The 19119-nt window shown below is 43.5% G+C and overlaps 1 protein-coding gene across 1 annotated transcript in view; it reads left to right on the top strand.

Annotated features, from left to right (window-relative positions):
• The window catches only part of LOC131263380 (protein madd-4), a 150291-nt gene extending 134040 nt beyond the window's left edge, over positions 1-16251 (top strand). The window contains exons 9-20 of the mRNA XM_058265570.1: positions 126-255; positions 357-555; positions 3965-4410; positions 7593-7808; positions 7987-8448; positions 8515-9099; positions 9761-9854; positions 10179-10310; positions 14176-14481; positions 15490-15825; positions 15910-16060; positions 16133-16251. Of these exons, the coding sequence (XP_058121553.1) occupies positions 126-255; positions 357-555; positions 3965-4410; positions 7593-7808; positions 7987-8448; positions 8515-9099; positions 9761-9854; positions 10179-10310; positions 14176-14481; positions 15490-15825; positions 15910-16060; positions 16133-16251 (3176 nt within the window). The remainder of the gene's footprint in view (positions 1-125; positions 256-356; positions 556-3964; positions 4411-7592; positions 7809-7986; positions 8449-8514; positions 9100-9760; positions 9855-10178; positions 10311-14175; positions 14482-15489; positions 15826-15909; positions 16061-16132) is intronic.
• The last annotated feature ends 2868 nt before the right edge of the window (positions 16252-19119 follow it).

Genomic DNA, 19119 nt, shown 5'->3' with positions numbered 1-19119 from the left:
AGCGCAAGAAAATCTCCGCTACCGACCAGACACAACCTTGTGTCGCGTCGCCGGCGTTGGAAAAACTCTAATTACATTAATATCGATTTTTGCTCGGGTTGACTCGTTTTCTTCCGCCGCTCTAGGGTATAAAATGGCCATGCCAACCTGCCGGAACCGTGTGACCGGAGTGGATGTGGAGGAATCGCTCTGCAACGCATCGTCCCGCCCGGAACCGACCGTCGTCCAGTGCAACACACATCTCTGTCCGCCGAAGTAAGTAACGGAGTAGCTTTGATTTTTCCCAGCAAATCTCTGACTTCCCATTGCTGTAATTCATTTGGAAATGTATTCATTTGCTTGCCGTCAAACTCCAGATGGGTGACCGACGATTGGAGGGCCTGCTCGAAACCATGCGGTGGCGGCATCCGGGAGCGGGTGGTAGTGTGTGCGGAGGAAAGCAATGGCGCAAAGAATAAGGTCCCGGACGAGGCTTGTCGCGGCGTGCGGCCGAAAAATCAGGAAGCCTGCAACGTGCAAGAGTGCCCCAAGTGGGTCGTTGGCGAATGGAGCGGGGTAAGTGTGGTTTTTTTTAAATAGTTAAATAATATGTTAGGAGGGCTAACGTCGGGAAAAACGACAAAACAAAGTTGAAACTCTATTGCTTTATGTCCCTTTTGAAATTTAAAAAGCTATTTAAAATAAAAAGATGTAAAAAGATTTAAACAAGCGTGTCAAAATTAGATGAAATATTTGATTCGGTATACCATGTCTGAGGCTGAGGATAAACAGATTTACAAAATTGAAAGTAGAAAACCCCTTTAAAAATGTACTAAATAGATGTCAATAATGTTAATCTCCAAAATAAACCACTAGCCCTATTTCAAATCAATAGCTTTGGGTCTAGTAATTACTGCTTTATCTTTCAGTGCTTCGTTTTTGCGCATTTATTTTGAATTTTTATAACTATTTACAATCTCCGGTTTCAGCTGCTAATGGTTGAACAGGGTTTTGTTGTTTAACAGCCAATAATTACCAATAATTCATTTTCTGGCTAGTGGTATCCCTTCTTATATCTCATAAATTAGTTGGGAATAACCATCACCAATCATGTCAAACAATCATTCCAAACGTACAACACTCACAAACGAGCCCGAAAGTTTCAATCGTCGATCATTAAAACAGTATTGCAATAATGAGTCAATTTATCGCTTTAAACGGCTTCCCGTGCCAGTGAGTTATAGAAAACCAGTCCGCGCTGCCAAAACGAGCAGCGGTAGACACATTTATACAGGAAGCAAAAATGTACATCCTAATGCGAGTTTTCCCGCATCCATATTCGGTTGCAGTTTGGCACTCGGAACATTCCCCGGCCTATTAAGCGCATACTCATCAGGCAAATGCCGTACACATTTTATTACCTCCGAGCCATTACATTGCCCGCTGGGAGCCCGGCTCACACTGACGCCACGAACACCAGACGCATAATTAGCCATAAATCGTGCTGCCCCATTCAGCGTCGGCTCGTTTTCAATTCCCCGCCACCAATCCTGGGGGGGATGTTTGGCGCAATGGGTGGCAATCCATCAGACAAATAAATGCACCCCGAAACTGCATTCACTTCACCGGGTGGCTTCCACTGGAATCCGGCCCGGTTTGGTGAAATTTATCGCCAATTCCGTTTGCATGAAAGACGACCCGCGTCCGAACGATAATGACGAGATGGCCGAAAAGGATGCCATCGACCTACTTTGGGCCGGTTCGTGTGTTTACTGCCATATTCACTTCCTGGCATCGCATTCCGTACAACAGGAACATCGGTTTCCTTTTGCCGTTTGCCGTAACGATCGAAGAGCGGGTTTGGAAATTCACCATCAATTAGCAAAACGATGGAAGAAATATTCAACCCGGTAAGGTTGGAATTCGTTGACGATATCCTCTTCAATAGAAATCCCGATGAACCTTCCTTGATCATTCCAACATGTTTCGTGGGTCGGAGTTTTCCCGTTACATGATTTTCCACGGGGGAGACTGTGAAACTCAAACACCACGGTGTACGAATTTTGTATTGCGTTCGATGGAACCGATTCCGTTGAACTATTTGTGGTTTCAAGGCACCATGAAGTCAAAGTTCCATATCCGAGTGTACAACCCATCTCGGTGCTGTACAACATCCGATTACTGTATTGAACAACGTGTGCGTGTTTTGTGCTTCCTCAATTTAAGCGTGGAAACCTTCCGCATAACGAACCAACGCTTCGATCGCATACAAACAAATTGTTCACACATGTTTTACTAAAGATTTACATAGGATCTGATTAGAATTAGATTAAAAAATTGCAGCAAAATATCGTTTATGCCAATTTGATGCTGTTCAAAGTTTCCATTTATTAAATCAGAGCTCAATGCAAAACCAATTTTCAAACATAATATTTTCAACATAACATTCAATCGGACGTATCGATTTGTCGATTTGGTATCGAGACCTTCTCATAAAAAACTATGAAGAAAGTGTAAAATGCCAACTTTAGTTAAAACTCAAAACTGATAAGCTTTAATTTATGTTTCAAAATTTGAAAGCTATGAAAAAATGGAAAATGTACAAACAACCAACCAAAATACGGTTCCAACACTCGTGAAGTAAATATAACTCTTTAAGAAATTTGTTTACAAATACCCGCCCCTAGAGTCTTCCATAAGAGCAAAAAGGAATCAACAGTGTTCGCCATCACAGATTCTGTAAAACTTTTTACTAAAATTAATCACATAAAAGAAGAATACAAACACAGTTTCCATGGAACAATATATTATTTGAAATGAAAATTAAACATATTGCAATACATATTTACCATCACAAACCTTACCAACAACTATCACAATAAAGCCCTAAATATACCTTTCTCCGCCACAATATGTTCACTTAAGTTATGACCCATGCTTGTAGTGCAAGTGCATAAAGGGAAAATCCTACCCCAGGCCCCTCCCCAGACACTTCCGTGACATCCAATTCTTTTCATACGACCAAGGATACGGCTCGGCACTTCACTGCCATTGTCGATACTTCCGTGCACTAAATGATTGTGTAAATTTGGCACATGAAACGTTCCGGCGGAGTTGGACAAAACTTTTCCAACCATTTCCACCAAACAGTACTATTTGTGCCAGTGTTAGTTGTATTGGGGAAAGCACTGCAAGTAACGCCCGGTAGGAAGGGGGAAGCAATTCTACCATCGGACAGCAAACCAAATATGATCGAGTGGGTGCTCGGGGTCGTAAACAGGGCGTCTTTATGGCTCTATTTAAATTTCCCGACTGTAAATTTATTGCCTCCCCCCCTTCCCCTTGCCCACGGGGGGCCAAAATCTTTAGCGCCCAACGACGCGCCCGGCGACAAAATGAAATGCAATGTCGGGCTCCTTCCAGTCGACAGGCCGCCGCCGGCCACATACGACCACGCACGTCCTGCCAATTGGTCGAATGATTATTGCCAGGCGTAGGCTCCACATTTCCTTACGCTACGTGCACTCAAAACTGCCCTCCGACGGACGCTGGCTGTTTGTTTAGACATTTTATTCCTTTATGCTGCCGCTGCGACGCCTGGAGTGGGTTTTCGGTGGTGGTTCTCCGTTTTATTTCGCTCGCAGCCGAACGGGACGAAACATCACGAAATCGAAAGTCATCGCCGCGTGCGGCGTTGATGTTGCGTAAATTTGTGAAATTTATTGATTTATTGCCCAAGCGTGTCACCGTGGGCGCGATCCGGAGCCGGTGAAGGACGCAGGCCTGGTTTGGCTTTGGGCCATATAACAAACAAACAAAACACAAGCGCCAGTATTTATGTCGCCAATAAGTTACGAGAAACGGATATTTATTGGTGTACTCGAATGTCGAACAGAAGGGCACGATAATGATAGAAGCATCGTAAAATATCTTCAACTGAGTTCAACTCGGTGACCGATACCATTTTCTCCTTCCAATTTTCCAGTGCTCGGTGTCGTGCGGAGGCGGAATTCAGGTGCGAAGCGTCGAGTGTATGGACACGAACGGTCACTACAGCGCGCAATGCGACCCAAGCTCCAAGCCGCTCACCGGCCAGCCCTGCACGACCGGCATCATCTGTAATGCGGGTTCCGCCGGCTCGTCATCGTCGGCGGGCATCGTCGCCATCGCTCCGCCATCTTCGTCATCGTCCGCCTCCGACTTCGAGGGTCTCACGACGGCGGGCGATGGGATGGGGGCGGGTGACCGGGCGGCGGGCCAAGCGAGCCTCAACGAGCGGCTGATGAAGGAGAAGGCCGCGATGCACACGATGGAGCGCGATCCGACGCTGATGACGTACAACGACCAGCCGTACTATGCGCAACCGTTGCGCCAGGATCGGCTGCCGAAGGCGGAGAAAATCGTTTCCCAGCGGGTGCCGGGCGAGGCAACGTAAGTAATTATCTAATTGCAACAATCTTCACCGCCGTTGCAGTACAAATGTTAATTTAATGAGGGAATGACAAACAACTGAGCCAATTGCAAACAGACCGACCGCTTTTTCTACACTTTCCTTTTTTTCTTCGTTTGATATGGAACACTGTGTTTATTAGGAACGTATTAGTTATGATTAAAAAGCTGAAGCAGTTTCAAAGCATCATGGCATATCTTTATTTTCCATTTTACTTTGCACGGGCCACCAGGCGTCTCCATTCCTATGTTGTCATTCTAGGGATAATTTTCTTTTATTCCAATTATTTACCTATACTTTAGTTTCGATGTTTTGTTCATTTAGTTCCAAAAATGTTCTCATCATTTTATTCAATTTGTCTCCTCTCTAAACCAATAGATTAGTTTGTATCGTACCTAACTTTATATTTGCACTGAAAAACACCATTCTCCCAAATTGGGTTATCATTTAAATATTTTACCTTGTCTACATTTTCATAACTTTTACATTACTAAACAAACTTAAATTAAATAAATTTTTCAAACATACTTGAACAAATTCATACTCTTCTTGTGGATTAAAGAGAACCAGCTTTCCCTACGTAATATTCCAAAATTGAGTTTATAGTGAGGAAACTCAAATCTAAAGCTGTATTCTGCTAAAAATATGTTTACAATCCTTTCGAATTATATTCGTTTTTTATTGACGAATTGATCAGGTTCGCGTTAGACTTGGATTGCATCTTTCAACAATAAAATGTAAATGCAATCAACCCCCTAAAATGGACGTGTGTAACAACGCAATTACTACTCAAAATTATCAGATGAATTACAGTCGATTCAGTACACAGAGATCTCGGGAACAGAAGCATCATTTAGCTCTTGCTGTGTAGGCGCTTTTTCATCATTGTTGATCATTATCGATGCCGTTTTATTTCACCTAATTGGTCGTGCATGAATTGTCGAAACGCGGGTTCGTTTTTCCATCGTTTTTCAAACCATCTGACACTTGGCCGGTTAAGAAGGATTGCCCTGAACGTATCTTGTCGTGAATCGTGCCAATTCATGCACTACACAAAACAGCTTGCAGCATGAAGGGCCATTTAGCAGCCGAGAGTGCTAAGTAGCGTGTACCGGGTTAACCGGAACAGGTCATGAGAGATCGGTTGGCGTCTCATCTTTCACATGGTTTCGGTAGCTGCCTTGCAGATGCATGTGGAAAAGCAAATTCCATCGGCTAAATTGATACCCATACCATTTTCTCAACAGCTGATTCATGGGGGGATTTTTCACCCACTCTAGAAAGCCAATTTTCCCACCATTCTAGTACTTCTACGTGGTGGTTGGGCGATTTTATACGTCTCAAAAGAATCTGCTCGAAGATTTAACAATCAGGTGGAGTGCAAAAACGTTCATGACTCGCCCAACGAATGGTGCTTCACAGAAACCGTACGGTTCATCATCGTCATGCCATCGTTTGATCGTACCGTTCCTTGGAAGCTCGCCCAAAGCGCTCGCTTTTCCTGCAAGGCACTCCGACGCTTTCCTAGTCTCGGCGGGAAATCAAGAATCCGGACAATTCCACCTTTGCTCCGCGGGCCAATTGAATTGTGGAAAACTTGAAACGATCGGCCCTGCAGGCCGCAGGAGGTGATTCCGTGGAAAAGCCCCGTCATTTCCCAAGCACGAACAGGAATCTCCCGGGACCCGGGATGCGCTCTGTTTTGTTTTTGCCTTTCTTCCTCAAACGCAACGGAATGCACCGGGAAAATGGGGTGCGTTCTTGGGAAGTGAAATTGCACCAGACCGTTCATAGGTTCAGCATAACAACCTGCTGTTTTTCTTTTCTTTCTATTCCACCTTCATGCGGAAAATTCTACGTATCGTCACCCGGGCACCAGATTCCTTTTTTATTTGTCCCACCAGGCAACGCATACTTTCACCGTACTCTGCATCACCACAAAGGTGCGACGGAAGGTGACTTTTCGCTCACAACATCGCATCGCTGATTGATGCTTTTGTTTTTCCCTGCTGCGTTCGGCGGCATCCGGGATGCAATTGCGCCAGGCTTCCGACATCAATCATAGCGCCTCTTGCACAATAACGCCATCATCGGATGGATGCTGCCTGCGAGTTATTCGATTTTCACCAGCTCCTTGTTCTGTCCTTGTTCGAGAAGCCGTCCCGTAGCTCAAGACGGGCAACACGAAAGTGCAATTTCTAAAAATACCGGTAGACACCAATGTGCCTTTTCCTTTTCCTTATTGGAAGAGGCTTGTTGCTTATTTGCAAACCCTTGCGCAGCTAGACAATCAACAATGGAGGGCAAACAGCAAACGTGCACGTACAACGTATAGAGAATTGCTAAAATGTGAGTGAATGTTTGCAAAAAACTATAAACTGATGAGAGAAAACAAGAATGCTACTAACGACGTCACAAGTTATGATTGTTCTAGAAACGGTTTAATGGAAGAAATCTTGAACACGTTGACTTCCAAGCGTTTTTAGCACACTTTTTTAGAACAGTCATTTCAGTTAGTAGTAAATTGTAGTTCGTATTGTAATTTACTTAAAATCAAAACCCATTCATATTTTTATCAATATCACTGAATACACTGTTGAAAAAGGTTCATCATACACAATCATAAAATTGTAATAGTTAACTGAGCAAACTAATGCACATATTAAAAATGCATGTGATCATTTTAATAGAAGTGACAAGAGGCATTCAAACACAAATCGAGGATTGCAATCATTTGGATTTCATAATATCTTTAGTTTATTTTACGTGATTGACTATTTCTTTGCAACTTTATACGTTGGTAGACGTTTTTTCCAAGGAAATGATTTTTATAATGTGTGCATCATATCAGACATAAGCTTTTTTCCATCTGGTTTATTTATAAATGTTTCATGGTTATCGCGGAAGGTACTCTGAAATGGAACGAATTCTTTCTAATACACTCCTCCCGATTGGGGCCTCTTTATAATCCCGACGGCTTGCGCATTACTCTCTCACGCTTACCATCTTTTCTTTTTCTCTCTTTTTCTTCCCTCTTTACACCCCCTTCTTCCTTCATCCCCTTCCTTCGCTTCATCGCTGTCTGCTTTCCTCTTCTCGTACCGATCGATTTGTCGTCCTACACGCCTTCCGATAAACATTTGCCGGACGGGCGGACGTGCAGCTACATTCAGGACACCGAATGGTCACCGTGCAGCGTGACGTGCGGCGAGGGCATCCGCCGGAAGCCGTTCCGGTGTAAGATTTTCCTCGAGTTTTCCAAGCGCGTCGCCGTGCTGAACGACTCGCTCTGTCACGCCTACAAGCCGCTGGACGAGGTGGAACGTTGCGTCATGGAGCCGTGCTCCTACTCGCACAACCACGAGGAGACCTATCTCAAGTACTGAAACATTGTATTTCTCTCTTATTACTTTTCGCTTCGTCGCTCCAATGGAGCTTTTGTGTTTGCGTGTGTGTGTGTGTGTTTTTTTTCTTTTTGATTCAAACTATTTTGATGGAAAAGTTCGGAGCATTGATTAATCTGAGTTTTCTTTCTGTCCTTTTGCCCCTCGCCTCAGGGATGGGAACCGGCAAAGCTTGGAAAATATCAAAGTGCACGCGGCCGTTCCTGGAAAGACGTACTCGTGGCGTGAGGAAGGCTACACGAGCTGCAGCGCGTCCTGTCTCGGTGGTGTCGAGGAGTTGATCATCAACTGCGTGCGGGACGACACGGGGAAAATAGTGTCGCCGTTCTTGTGCTCGCCCGAAACCAAACCCGAGGCCCGCATCCGAACGTGCAACGACATCCCGTGTCCGCCCCGGTGGAACTACTCGGAGTTTACGCCCTGCTCGAAGTCCTGCGGGTTCGGCATACAGACGCGTGAGGTGACGTGCATCCACGAGGTGACGCGCGGCGGCGAGAACACGATGATCGTGCCGAACAGCATGTGCACTACGAAACCGCAGCCGGATCGGCAGTACTGCAACATCATCGACTGCCCCGTCCGGTGGGAGGTGTCTGAGTGGAGCAAGTGTTCTAAGTAAGTATCGCTCTCCATCGTCGCCGCAATTTGTACTAAAGTGTACTAAAACAACTCTCTCCACAGATCCTGCGGCGGTGGTTTGAAGGAGCGCCGCGTCGAGTGCAAACAGATCATGGCCCAGGAGCACAAGGTCGAGCGGCCGGCTTCGATGTGCCCGAGCAGCAAACCGCCGGACAAGAAGCCGTGCAACACGAAGGCGTGCGCCCCGGAGGACCAGCGGCCACCGATCGCCGGCACCAACTCCACCTTCATCCAGCACGATCCGAAGAAGAACAAGATCACGCTCAAGATCGGCGGTGCGGCGACCGTTTTCTACGGCACGCAGGTGAAGATCAAGTGCCCGGTGAAGCGCTTCAACCGGACCAAGATCCGCTGGTCCAAGGATCAGCAGCCGCTGCTGAAGACGAAAAAGATCAAAATGTCCAAGAAGGGCGCCCTGCGCATCCTGGACGTGACGTTCCGGGAGGCCGGAATCTACACCTGCCACGCTGGGCTAAGTCACGCCGATCTCAAGCTGGCGGTGAAGGCCAAACCGGGAGCGGAGAATCAACCGAACGAAGAACACGAACGGCACCGGGAGGGAGCGGACCTTAACGCGTTGCGGGCGCATTCGTACGGCATGACGAACGGGAACGAAGATGAGAAAGGGTACGTGTACTATACTAAAATTGAAACTTGAATTTGAAAACCTCGTGTTTCCTTGTTTTCATCTAGCGCCTTGTAATTTAACATATTACTCATAAATATAAATCGGATAATTAACACGACTACTGCCAAGCATTTGTAGCACACTTTTTTAGTACAATAGTTTTTGATAAAAAATTTGTTTATAACATTTATCAAACCAACGGTTTTCTCAGGCCAAGCAAAAATTTAGCTTCTAAAGAATTAGTTTTTAATAGTACTACAGTTTTAATGTTGCATTTTCATCTTTTTATGTAGCAAAAACTTTTTAGAACTAATTACAGTTGGCTATCCAAAATGATAACCAGGGCAGTCAACGTGTTAAGTGATGTATTCGATCAGTTTAGAATCTCTGAACTCTCTATTTGTAACCTTTTACCAACTTCTCGTTTGTAACATGTGAAAAAGTCAATAAGGGCACAATCCTGTTATTACTTCCATTGTGATAGAATTATTTCCTTCTACCTTCTTATTTCTTATCCTTCCTAGTATAAACCCAAATTCGATTGAGTAAAAACTGATTTGTATATACTTACGGAAACTGTTCTCCTCAAACTCAGTACAAAATGTTGTAGATACTTAAACATGCAAACCATTTTTATGTTTCGCTCGTCGTATTTTTCAGTGGTCGAAGGAATCGTGAACGAAATCGAGGGAAAAACCGGCAGCGGCAACAGCACGACGCAAATTTAAACGAAAACGATGGAACGGAGGATGAGGTAAGTGTTACACATCTATCCCCTTTAGAAGACTATTTGCTGAAAAGTGGAAAGCTTGGTTAGGGGTAGCAAATAACGGAAGGGACTAGAGGTGTCTGTGTAAAGCTACAGTAAAGGTCTTTCCATTAAAACATTTCCCCTTAGAAAAGCTATTAACCGTCCACAACTTTCTCTTTCTCTCTATATCTTTCTATCTGCTCCGTTCCTTTTTCTCTTCCTCCTACCATTTATCCAATCAAAAATCGCATTTTTCCTTTAACAACGCGCATTTTTTTCCAAATCCCGCTCGAAATCGCATCTCGTTGAAATCTCCAAACTCCAAAGGAGCCACTGCGGTCGCACTCGCAAATGACCGTTTCCGGCAGTACGGTGCCGTCGGATGCGTCCAACGCGGCCAGCTCCGGCACCCGTACGATGCCGCTGCCCCACTTCCAGCATCTTCTGGCCGGCCTACAGGTGAGATGAGGAGTTTTACCAAAACTATCCACGGAAGGCGTCCCGCGGGTTCGCGCGCTTCCTTCCGCTCAGTTCCATTCGGCTTCACGCAACCTCTCCCGCTAGGGGAAAAGGCCACGCTGATGTACTTCCGGTGAACGAGCGAGCAGGAACGCCGCAAAAGCACTTGATCTACGCACTGCACGCGTTTCGTTAATGTTTGCATGAAATGGCAGCACGATCGCACCGTTTTCACCGTATTCAGTTGGTTGTTCCATCTCCATCCAGTTGTTTCACTTGTTGCTGCATGACGGTTCCATTTGTTTTTCATGTATCGAGATAAAAGAAACACGCTTACCGGGTTCACATCACAACGAAAGTGCATCAGCGAAAGCATTTCATTATACTTCTTTTGAAACAGATTCACCCCGGGGGGATACTTTTCCATCCACACACCACAGAATGTTCTCTGCGTATGGCATCATTTTATCTTTGCTGCCATTGGATGAGCTTGTTACTGATTTTCTGCCCTCTTCAAACGCTTCTCTCACACTCAGTTTGTTTCGTTGAGTTCATCTTTTAAGCGGGAAGTACAATTCCATCTGCATGCCTTTGCCAACCGTCTACTTTCCGGTCACAGCCATATTTCCTCAAACAAGATCTTGGGCAAGGAATGACATTTTTCCTCAGGGCAACTGGGGACCAACTGGGGGAACATTGAAAGAGATGAGGAAGTGACCGTTCCTGAAAGACTGCATGTCATTTCCTCTCGAACATAGTTTCAACATTTACTTTATTAACCTAGACATAGTTTTTGCCTCACCCCAGAGGTTCGGTTTCGTTGAATCAAAACAATGGAGAGGAAAATTATCTTCCCACCCCATTGGAAAAGTTATGAATGTGCTGAGATAGGACCTTCATTCTAAGAAACTAAGATTTTTCACTTCTGATGATTCGTGTGCATTATGTTTAACATGTTCTGGATGTTTATTATCATTTGCACTTTTTACTGAACGCATACAGTTTCTTATTATCTGTTTGTTTATAGATTTACAAAGGAAGTCAATTTATGAAACTGATCAAATATAAAACAATTATTCGTTTGCTGACTGCTTCGTGAAATTTCAAATTGTTACGAGTTCTCTATTAGTTTTCTTCAACTCTTGGTAGTATAGGGTTTTTGAGAATACTTTCGTTACGTTATTGCATCCTACAGCATTCTGTAAGATTTATGGTAATCAAGAATTATTGTATTGGACAACGTGGTGAAACTATGAAAACAGAGCAGCTTAGCTTAGCTTTTTTTATTATTCAGGATCGTTTCTATGCTCCTATGGCCGTGTACCATTAAATTTATGCATTTGGGCGGAACATTTTCAAAAACCGACCTTTTCGTCAGCAAACATGATTATCAATTTGTTTATTTTCAATCAGTGCCCAGCCAACAAAAGACTTCCAGCGTTTAATCTATGGTCAATATAAATCTTAAATAATCAATCTGTTATTCCCCTGTGTCCGCTGCGGATATCAATATTATTTAATAGTTTCAACACGATAGCATTTGAAAAAAAAAAGCTCAAACCACGCAATCGTACTTTTATCGCGACGCGCCTATGTTACGGTAAACATATAAATCAGGCAAAAATAACACAAGAATCCATAATCACCACTCGGACGCAGTTTGCTGTACGATCCCGAGCAGCCCTTGCCGCCGACGTTGGAAACAATCGCGAAACTTGCGGTATCGATGGGAATTACGAATTCCACGGGTTTCCCACTTTTTTTTGTTTTGAACCCCCACACCGCGTTTTTTTTTCAATGCTTCCCATTTCCCACCGGGAGAGGGCGAGTTGAGGTTCCCAGCCCGGTCGTTTGCGGTGCTCGGTTTAATTAAAAGCATTCATACGAGCGGAATGTGTCAATCCGCTATTTTTCATTCGTAAATAAATTATTACGGGACATAATTATCCCGTTAATCTCGACCCCGGCAATGAGCTCCCCTTGCTCCTGACGCCCGTTACCATTATAACCCACCCACCCTCATACCCCACCAACTACACCCGGCTTGTGGTGAAATATTTTCAACCGAAACCTCAGCCCCATTAACAAACAGATGGGGGAGGAACTAGGTTTGCTCTACCGTAACGGATTTAAATCGTAAAATTCTATTCTAAAAAAAAAACACAGACACACATACGAAACGGATAGCTGCTGATGCGACAACTAAGGTTCGCCCCATTCGCAACTAATCGCTCGTTTGAATCGGCAGTTGAAACTAATGGCTGTGTTCATCATTTGTCGATGGCCTTCTCCGCCTACCGAGACTCTGTTTCGAGAGGGCAGTTTGAAATAGGCCTTTTTTACCAACGGTTTTGTGCTTTATGCTTCTATCTACCACCCTGGGGGAATTACTATAACCCATCTTATTTATTGTCCAATGTGCCTCGGTCTGATCTGATCGAAACGCCGTGCCTGGCACGAATGTGTTGCTTTTCAACACCAAACCCGGAGGGAATCTGTTCTTTTTTTTTCCTTCGTAGGGAAAATTATTTTCCAATCGATTCTTCTTTGGTGCTCCCCAACAGAACACGATCAGTCGGCTGACTCTGTTTTCTGTGCTCTTTTTTTTATAAACGTGCGTAACATGACTTGTGAGCATTTTTCAATTAAACCGAAACTGTTCGAAACCATTCTCGGTCGAACCGCCCTGGTCAATCTGCGCCACAAAATGATGGCAACCCAAAGGGTTGTTTGTATTTTAACTCTGGTGGTCTTTGCCGAGGGGAACACACGAACACACGATAAACAGTTAAAATTGTCACCCGTAAGAGGCGTCACACAAGAACTCTTATGCCCACAACATAGCCAGCTTTTTATGGTTTTTTGTTTTGTTTGTTTGTTTTCGGGCAGAAAACACTAATTACTTTAATTAATTATCGTTTCGTTTCTCGGTACGCTTAAATTGCGTATCAATATGGGACACCGGTTGGGTTTCTCTTGAACGTTTTCCAACGGCATTCACCTCGCTCGAATGTGGGAAAATTTCAAAATGTTTTCATTCGTGTCATTATAAATATGTTTTCTTTTTTTCTTTTCTTAAATGTTTGTTGTTACAATTTGTGTTGAAATGTTATAATGCATGAACCTTTAGACAAAGTAAATTAGAAATATAATTCTCAGCTCGTATTTTCCCTCACTCTTCGTAGCAAATCTGTTGTTGTGATGTAGTTTGAGGACAACCGTCTCACAGTAAAGCACAAACCCGATATTATACTTTGAATTTTTTCCTTCTTTTCTCCCTCATTGTTCACTCCCTTGTGCACCTCCCGTCGTGCATCGACCCCCACCCAAATCCCAATGCATACACATATGGACACAAATAGGTAATTCTTCTTCATGATCACTGTTGAAAGTAATTTCTCATTTATTAGAATTTCCACAATACTCAGCTCATCCATCAGATTTAGGAAGTGGATGTTCAAGATAACAAAAACCAATATTTTCGTTACAATATTATATTTTAATATTTTGGTCTAATTGTTGCCATTGCAAATAATATTAGTTTATCACTTACCTACTGCACCATTGGTAGAATGGAAACTATCACGAAATAAATATGCCCTAGTTGTGCACCTTTGCACGAAATAAATATGCCTTAGCTGTGCACCGAGCACTGAACAACGAATTTTATTATCGCAAAAACGAACCACTCGTTGCTAACATACACTTTCTTCTACATGCATTTTCATCCAACTTGTAACAATCTGTTTCATCAATAACAAAATACAGTGATATACTTCACGACTTTCCCGCCCCCGGCTACAATGTACTAATCGTAACCTCCTACTTATCTCCACTCCCATCTCTCTGCGCCCTGCTACGACAGCTTCTTTGGCCGTTTCAGACCTTTAGCAACACGAAACCGCACCAGTTTCTGGTCGAGCAAGGGTACGATCCGTTCGACGGATCGATCGGTCGGCCTGGCGAGCATGACGAGTACGCCGATCCGCCCCGGCCCATGAACGTCTATCAGCTGCTAAAGTCGCGAACCAGCACCGGCACCGGCGACACGGTGGGTGACGAGCCGATGAGCCACGACGGCCAGGTTGCGGAGGGTTACGATTTCGAGTGGATGACCACCCCTTGGTCAGAATGTTCGCAAACGTGTGGCGCCAACGGTGGTGGCTACAAGGTAGGCATAGTGGATTGTACTATAATTTGGTTGATGTCGTATTTGAATTTGAAACATTATTTGTTTAGACGGTTTAAATTTGATTGCCTGGGAATATCTTCCGTAATATTTAAAAAGGCTGTTGCAAAGAAATTTTAAATATTTTAATTTTAAGTGTAATAAAATGTATATAAATTGCACACCTCATGACGCCACAATATAATCTACTTACAATAAATATAGCTGCAAGAAGTACTTTCGTTCCTAACGCCAGATAGCCTGTTAAAACGTCATGAGAATGAATCAACTTCAACGATCAGGCGACTGATTAATTTATTTAAAAAAGGTGACCCCGAAGGTCGGGATAAATTTATAAGCCGAAAACAAATTGTAATTAATACCAGGCTAATTGTCTGGTACTACCACAAGCGATCTCAAACTATTTGTTCCTTTTGTGACAATAGTAAATAAAGCAATAGAACTACACTTTTAAAAGAATAACGCACAGCTTTGTAATGCAATCTTATGAGGTTATAAATTATTGAAAAGGGAGAGCGAAACTAAATAAAATGGGAAACCTCAAATAAATTACACGTATCATTAGAACCGTAACAAACTCTAGCTTAACTCTTCTTAAATCTAAACCTGTTATTTATGTAGCATATTTTATATGGTTGCTAATTTCAAATATATCCATAGTAAATAACATAACAAATATGAAGTGAAGACAGACATTTTTAACTTATTTGATGAGTTTAGTAAAAGTTTTTTACGTTGCAAATACTGCAAATGTTACTGTCAAGGAATTTGTGGAAAAAGTATTCTTTTCTAAACCATTATATCTGAAATATCGTTATCTTAGTATGCATTTGTAATACCATAGCACGGAAATTAGCTTATAAAACCATTCAATATGGATCGGAAAAGTGATTAGAAGTTAAAATCTTCAGCCACATTCTTTCAATCTCAAGTAAAACTATTTCACCAATTAAACACATACTTCCCATATCTTCTTCCGTCACTTTATAGCTCCGTTCAGCCCACTGCATGCTGCGGATGTCTAACGCGAGCCGTACCGTCGACAACAGTTTCTGCGAGGACGCCGGCCTGCCGGTGCCGGACACGGTGGACAAGTGCGGCAACATCGAATGCCCACGCTGGGTCACGACGGACTGGAGTGCGTGCCAGCAGTCGAAATGTTTCTCGTGGCACACGGCCCTCCAGAAGCGCGACGTGTTCTGCCAGTTCGAGGGTGCGCGGGGCGACAGCGAGAAGCCGTGCGAGGACCAGGAGAAGCCCGTCACCAAGCAGGAATGCTACAACGAGCTGTGCAAGGGCGTATGGCGAGTCGAGCCGTGGTCGGACGTAAGTGAAAGCCATCCCCGGTTGTGTTCCGATTGAACTGAAGCTCGATTAATCGTGATCCTCGCTCCTTTTTTCCAACGCCAGTGCAATGCGGCCTGCGAGGGACAGGGCATCAAGTACCGGATACTGCAGTGCGTTTGGTACGGCACGAAAAAACCGGCCGGAAATGCGTGCCGGGATCAGCCGCGACCAGCGGTTATGAAAGTGTGTAAAGGACCACCCTGTATTGCGAACCGTAAGTTCTGCTTTTGATCGTTGATCGAACATTGACTGATCGCGTTCTCTTCCCGCTTGTCTCTTCCCACAGTTTCGGAATGCAAAGACTTATCGAGGTACTGTAAAAATGTAAAAACCATGGGCCTTTGTAGACTGCACCGTTACCAGCAACAGTGTTGCAAGACTTGTAGGTTTAATATTTATAACTGAGCAGCGCGCCACTAGCCGTGCATTGGCGTGTCCGATTTGTGCTGCAACTGTTCCTCCCCGAGCAAAACCAACGAATCATTCTACGAAACCGAATCCGGTTGAAAAGGGCGGACATCCACGCAAAACGGGAACCGGATTCGGTGGGGCAGAGTTCGGCTAGACTGCAGCGATCGTGCCATCGATGATGTGGGTGGGGGGACCCAAATCACAACACCCTCCCCCTCTTCTCAGCGTGCAAGCGTGCCCTCCGAAGTACGCCGCAATCAACGAACTCGTGTATGATATCGTATATTTACCGACAACAATTACCGAAGACTTGTATCAAATAGTCAATTATGCAATAAATGGCTATGAGAACGAACAGAACAACCCCCAGATTAAAAACATTACACTTGACACCTTTCACACAAACTCTCACACACTAACACACACACACACACTTACACAAAGGAACGATAACGGTACTTTTTTAGTACAACACTTGTTTGGCCGGAATGGAGGCGCATGGTGGCTCACGCCGAACAGTCGAATTGCCGAATGGCGAACGGTTTCGTTCCCTCGCCCGTTAGGTCCCGTCGAACTGCGACACTGTGCTTTACCGGCTGTTCCAGCTACTGGAGCGGACGATCCCGATACATACACAGCGTACTGAAAACACTATTTACGGAAATGGCAGGCGCATGGCGTTGGCGTGTTAAAAGCGAATGTTTGTTAATTTGCGGGTGCCGTTGGATTATATGTAAATAACTATAAAATAAAATAGAAAGGCCATATATATATATACACCTTATTGAAGCAGCAGCAAACGACAGCAACCAGAAACAGTAGGAAAAACTGAAGCACACCCTGAGCAACACAGATAGGATTAGGAAGCTGGCAAGTTTTTGCTGAGTACGAAACACCCCTCGGGCGCGAGGGGCACGTTGTTGAATATAGTTGATTGCTGGCGCAACGGTTCAGTGCTTTGTTTTTGTTTCACTTTTCTGGAGCTCATATGTAAGGATGAGTTCGGAAGAAGGAAAAAACCATCAATGGTCGAAATAAACACTTTTCGTAAAGTAAAGGTAAACGGAAACAATATAAAACATCCAGCAGAGGGGGCACGCCACCTAATCCTACCCATTTTGACTAACACCGATCATTTCACCAGCGCCACAAACCTTTACTCGTTTGCAAAATCACGAAACTCCGCGATACAACCCTCAAATTTGACCTTGTCCATCCTTGCGGGCCACTTAACGGTTTCGCCATTTTACACACATACACACTACACCGGGATTACTACGAAAGTTTTTTCAGTGGGTGCCACGAATAAGTTTATAGGTTTTTCCTACGACGTTTTTCATCATCGTCGCGGCTAACAGGAACGGGAAATAATTATTAAAAACAAACAGTTGCGGTGTACTCATACATTTATCATTCGAAAATTTTCTCATACTACCCTTTTTCTCACTACGCACACTATTGCGCATTACGTAACGTAAACTTATCTTAAACAAACCAAACCATCCAACAAAAACGGGAACACACGCGCTGAAGGAGGAGGAGTAGAAGGAAGAGGTGGAAGGAAGGGAACGGGAGCAGAAGAGCATGACATTCCGAGGTCGTGCAAGGCCACATCGGTGGCCGTGTACCACCGGCCACCACACACGTACGACGACGCCCGCAACAACACCACCCCTCCCTCCCTAGCCAAAACACACACACACACTAAGATAACATTCTCTTTTTTCCTTTTTAAAAAGAAACGCTTTCTAATCTAACGTACTTACTCTCCCCTGTTTCCATTTCCTAACGTTCATAAGTAATCATAATCTTCGAAAACTTAACGAAAGTTGTACAATCGTGGTGCAGTTTGTTTTTGTTCCAGCCACAGAAGACTCACGAATATGAATGAAAAGGCCATAGTTTGTGAGTGATTTTCTAAAGGAAAACAAAAACATCCAAGAGCGAAAATAAATTAACATGTTACGTAAAACGGGATCGAAAACATGCAACCCAATATTGTTCCAACCATCGCAGAACCGAGCGCAAACGAAAAATGAAACAAACTGTAAGAGTTGTAATCACGTTCCACGTTTCGTATACATCTTCGTGAACCTAAAGGGTGTGACATAAATGAACCAAAACGAGAAAAGGAAATATATACAGAAAGAATCATAATCTCCTTCCAACGAACAAGGATGCTAACAGAGGAACGGCAAAATAGATAACAGCATACCCAAGACTCTTTATTACGCTTCATTTTTATTACTTTTGACGAAAAATCATGATTTTCAATGAGGAAATAAGTTAGAATGCCCATCCATTACACCAATCATTTGTAATCAGGACTTCATGCGAAATGTTATACTTGACGATTGCATGTTTCAATTTAATTTTTCAATTTTGATCTAAGGATAACAAGAAAATCGTGTTGTACAAACACAAACAAATGTATGCTATTCAAGTCAATCATTTTAAAGTCGAAAAAGAAAATTCTTTACTATTTTGTACCTCTATTTTGTTTTGTTGCATTTTGTTTGTATTTGATCTACACCCATAACTAGTGTTTGTTAAAAGTTAATAGGAAAGAGAAATGATTAGTGATTTACTTTTTGTTTATTACAAAACCATCTGGTTTATCCTAGTAAAATACACATTGACGGACTGTTTGCAATTGATCGATTGAAGGTTTATCACGTAATCGAACCTATCATAGCGAAACGATGTCTTGGATGAAATGGAAAACTAAATCCGACGACAGATAAGCAACTGTAGTGTGACGGAAAATCCAATACAATACCCTGACTCAACACAACAAAAATATACAGTTATGTAAACTTAAGATCTATAAAATTAGTTAGATAAAATAAAAAAATTATGGAA

Source organism: Anopheles coustani, chromosome 2 (genome assembly GCF_943734705.1).
Source record: "Anopheles coustani chromosome 2, idAnoCousDA_361_x.2, whole genome shotgun sequence".
Lineage (NCBI taxonomy): Eukaryota > Metazoa > Arthropoda > Insecta > Diptera > Culicidae > Anopheles > Anopheles coustani.
This window is presented reverse-complemented; position numbering and strand designations above follow the sequence as displayed.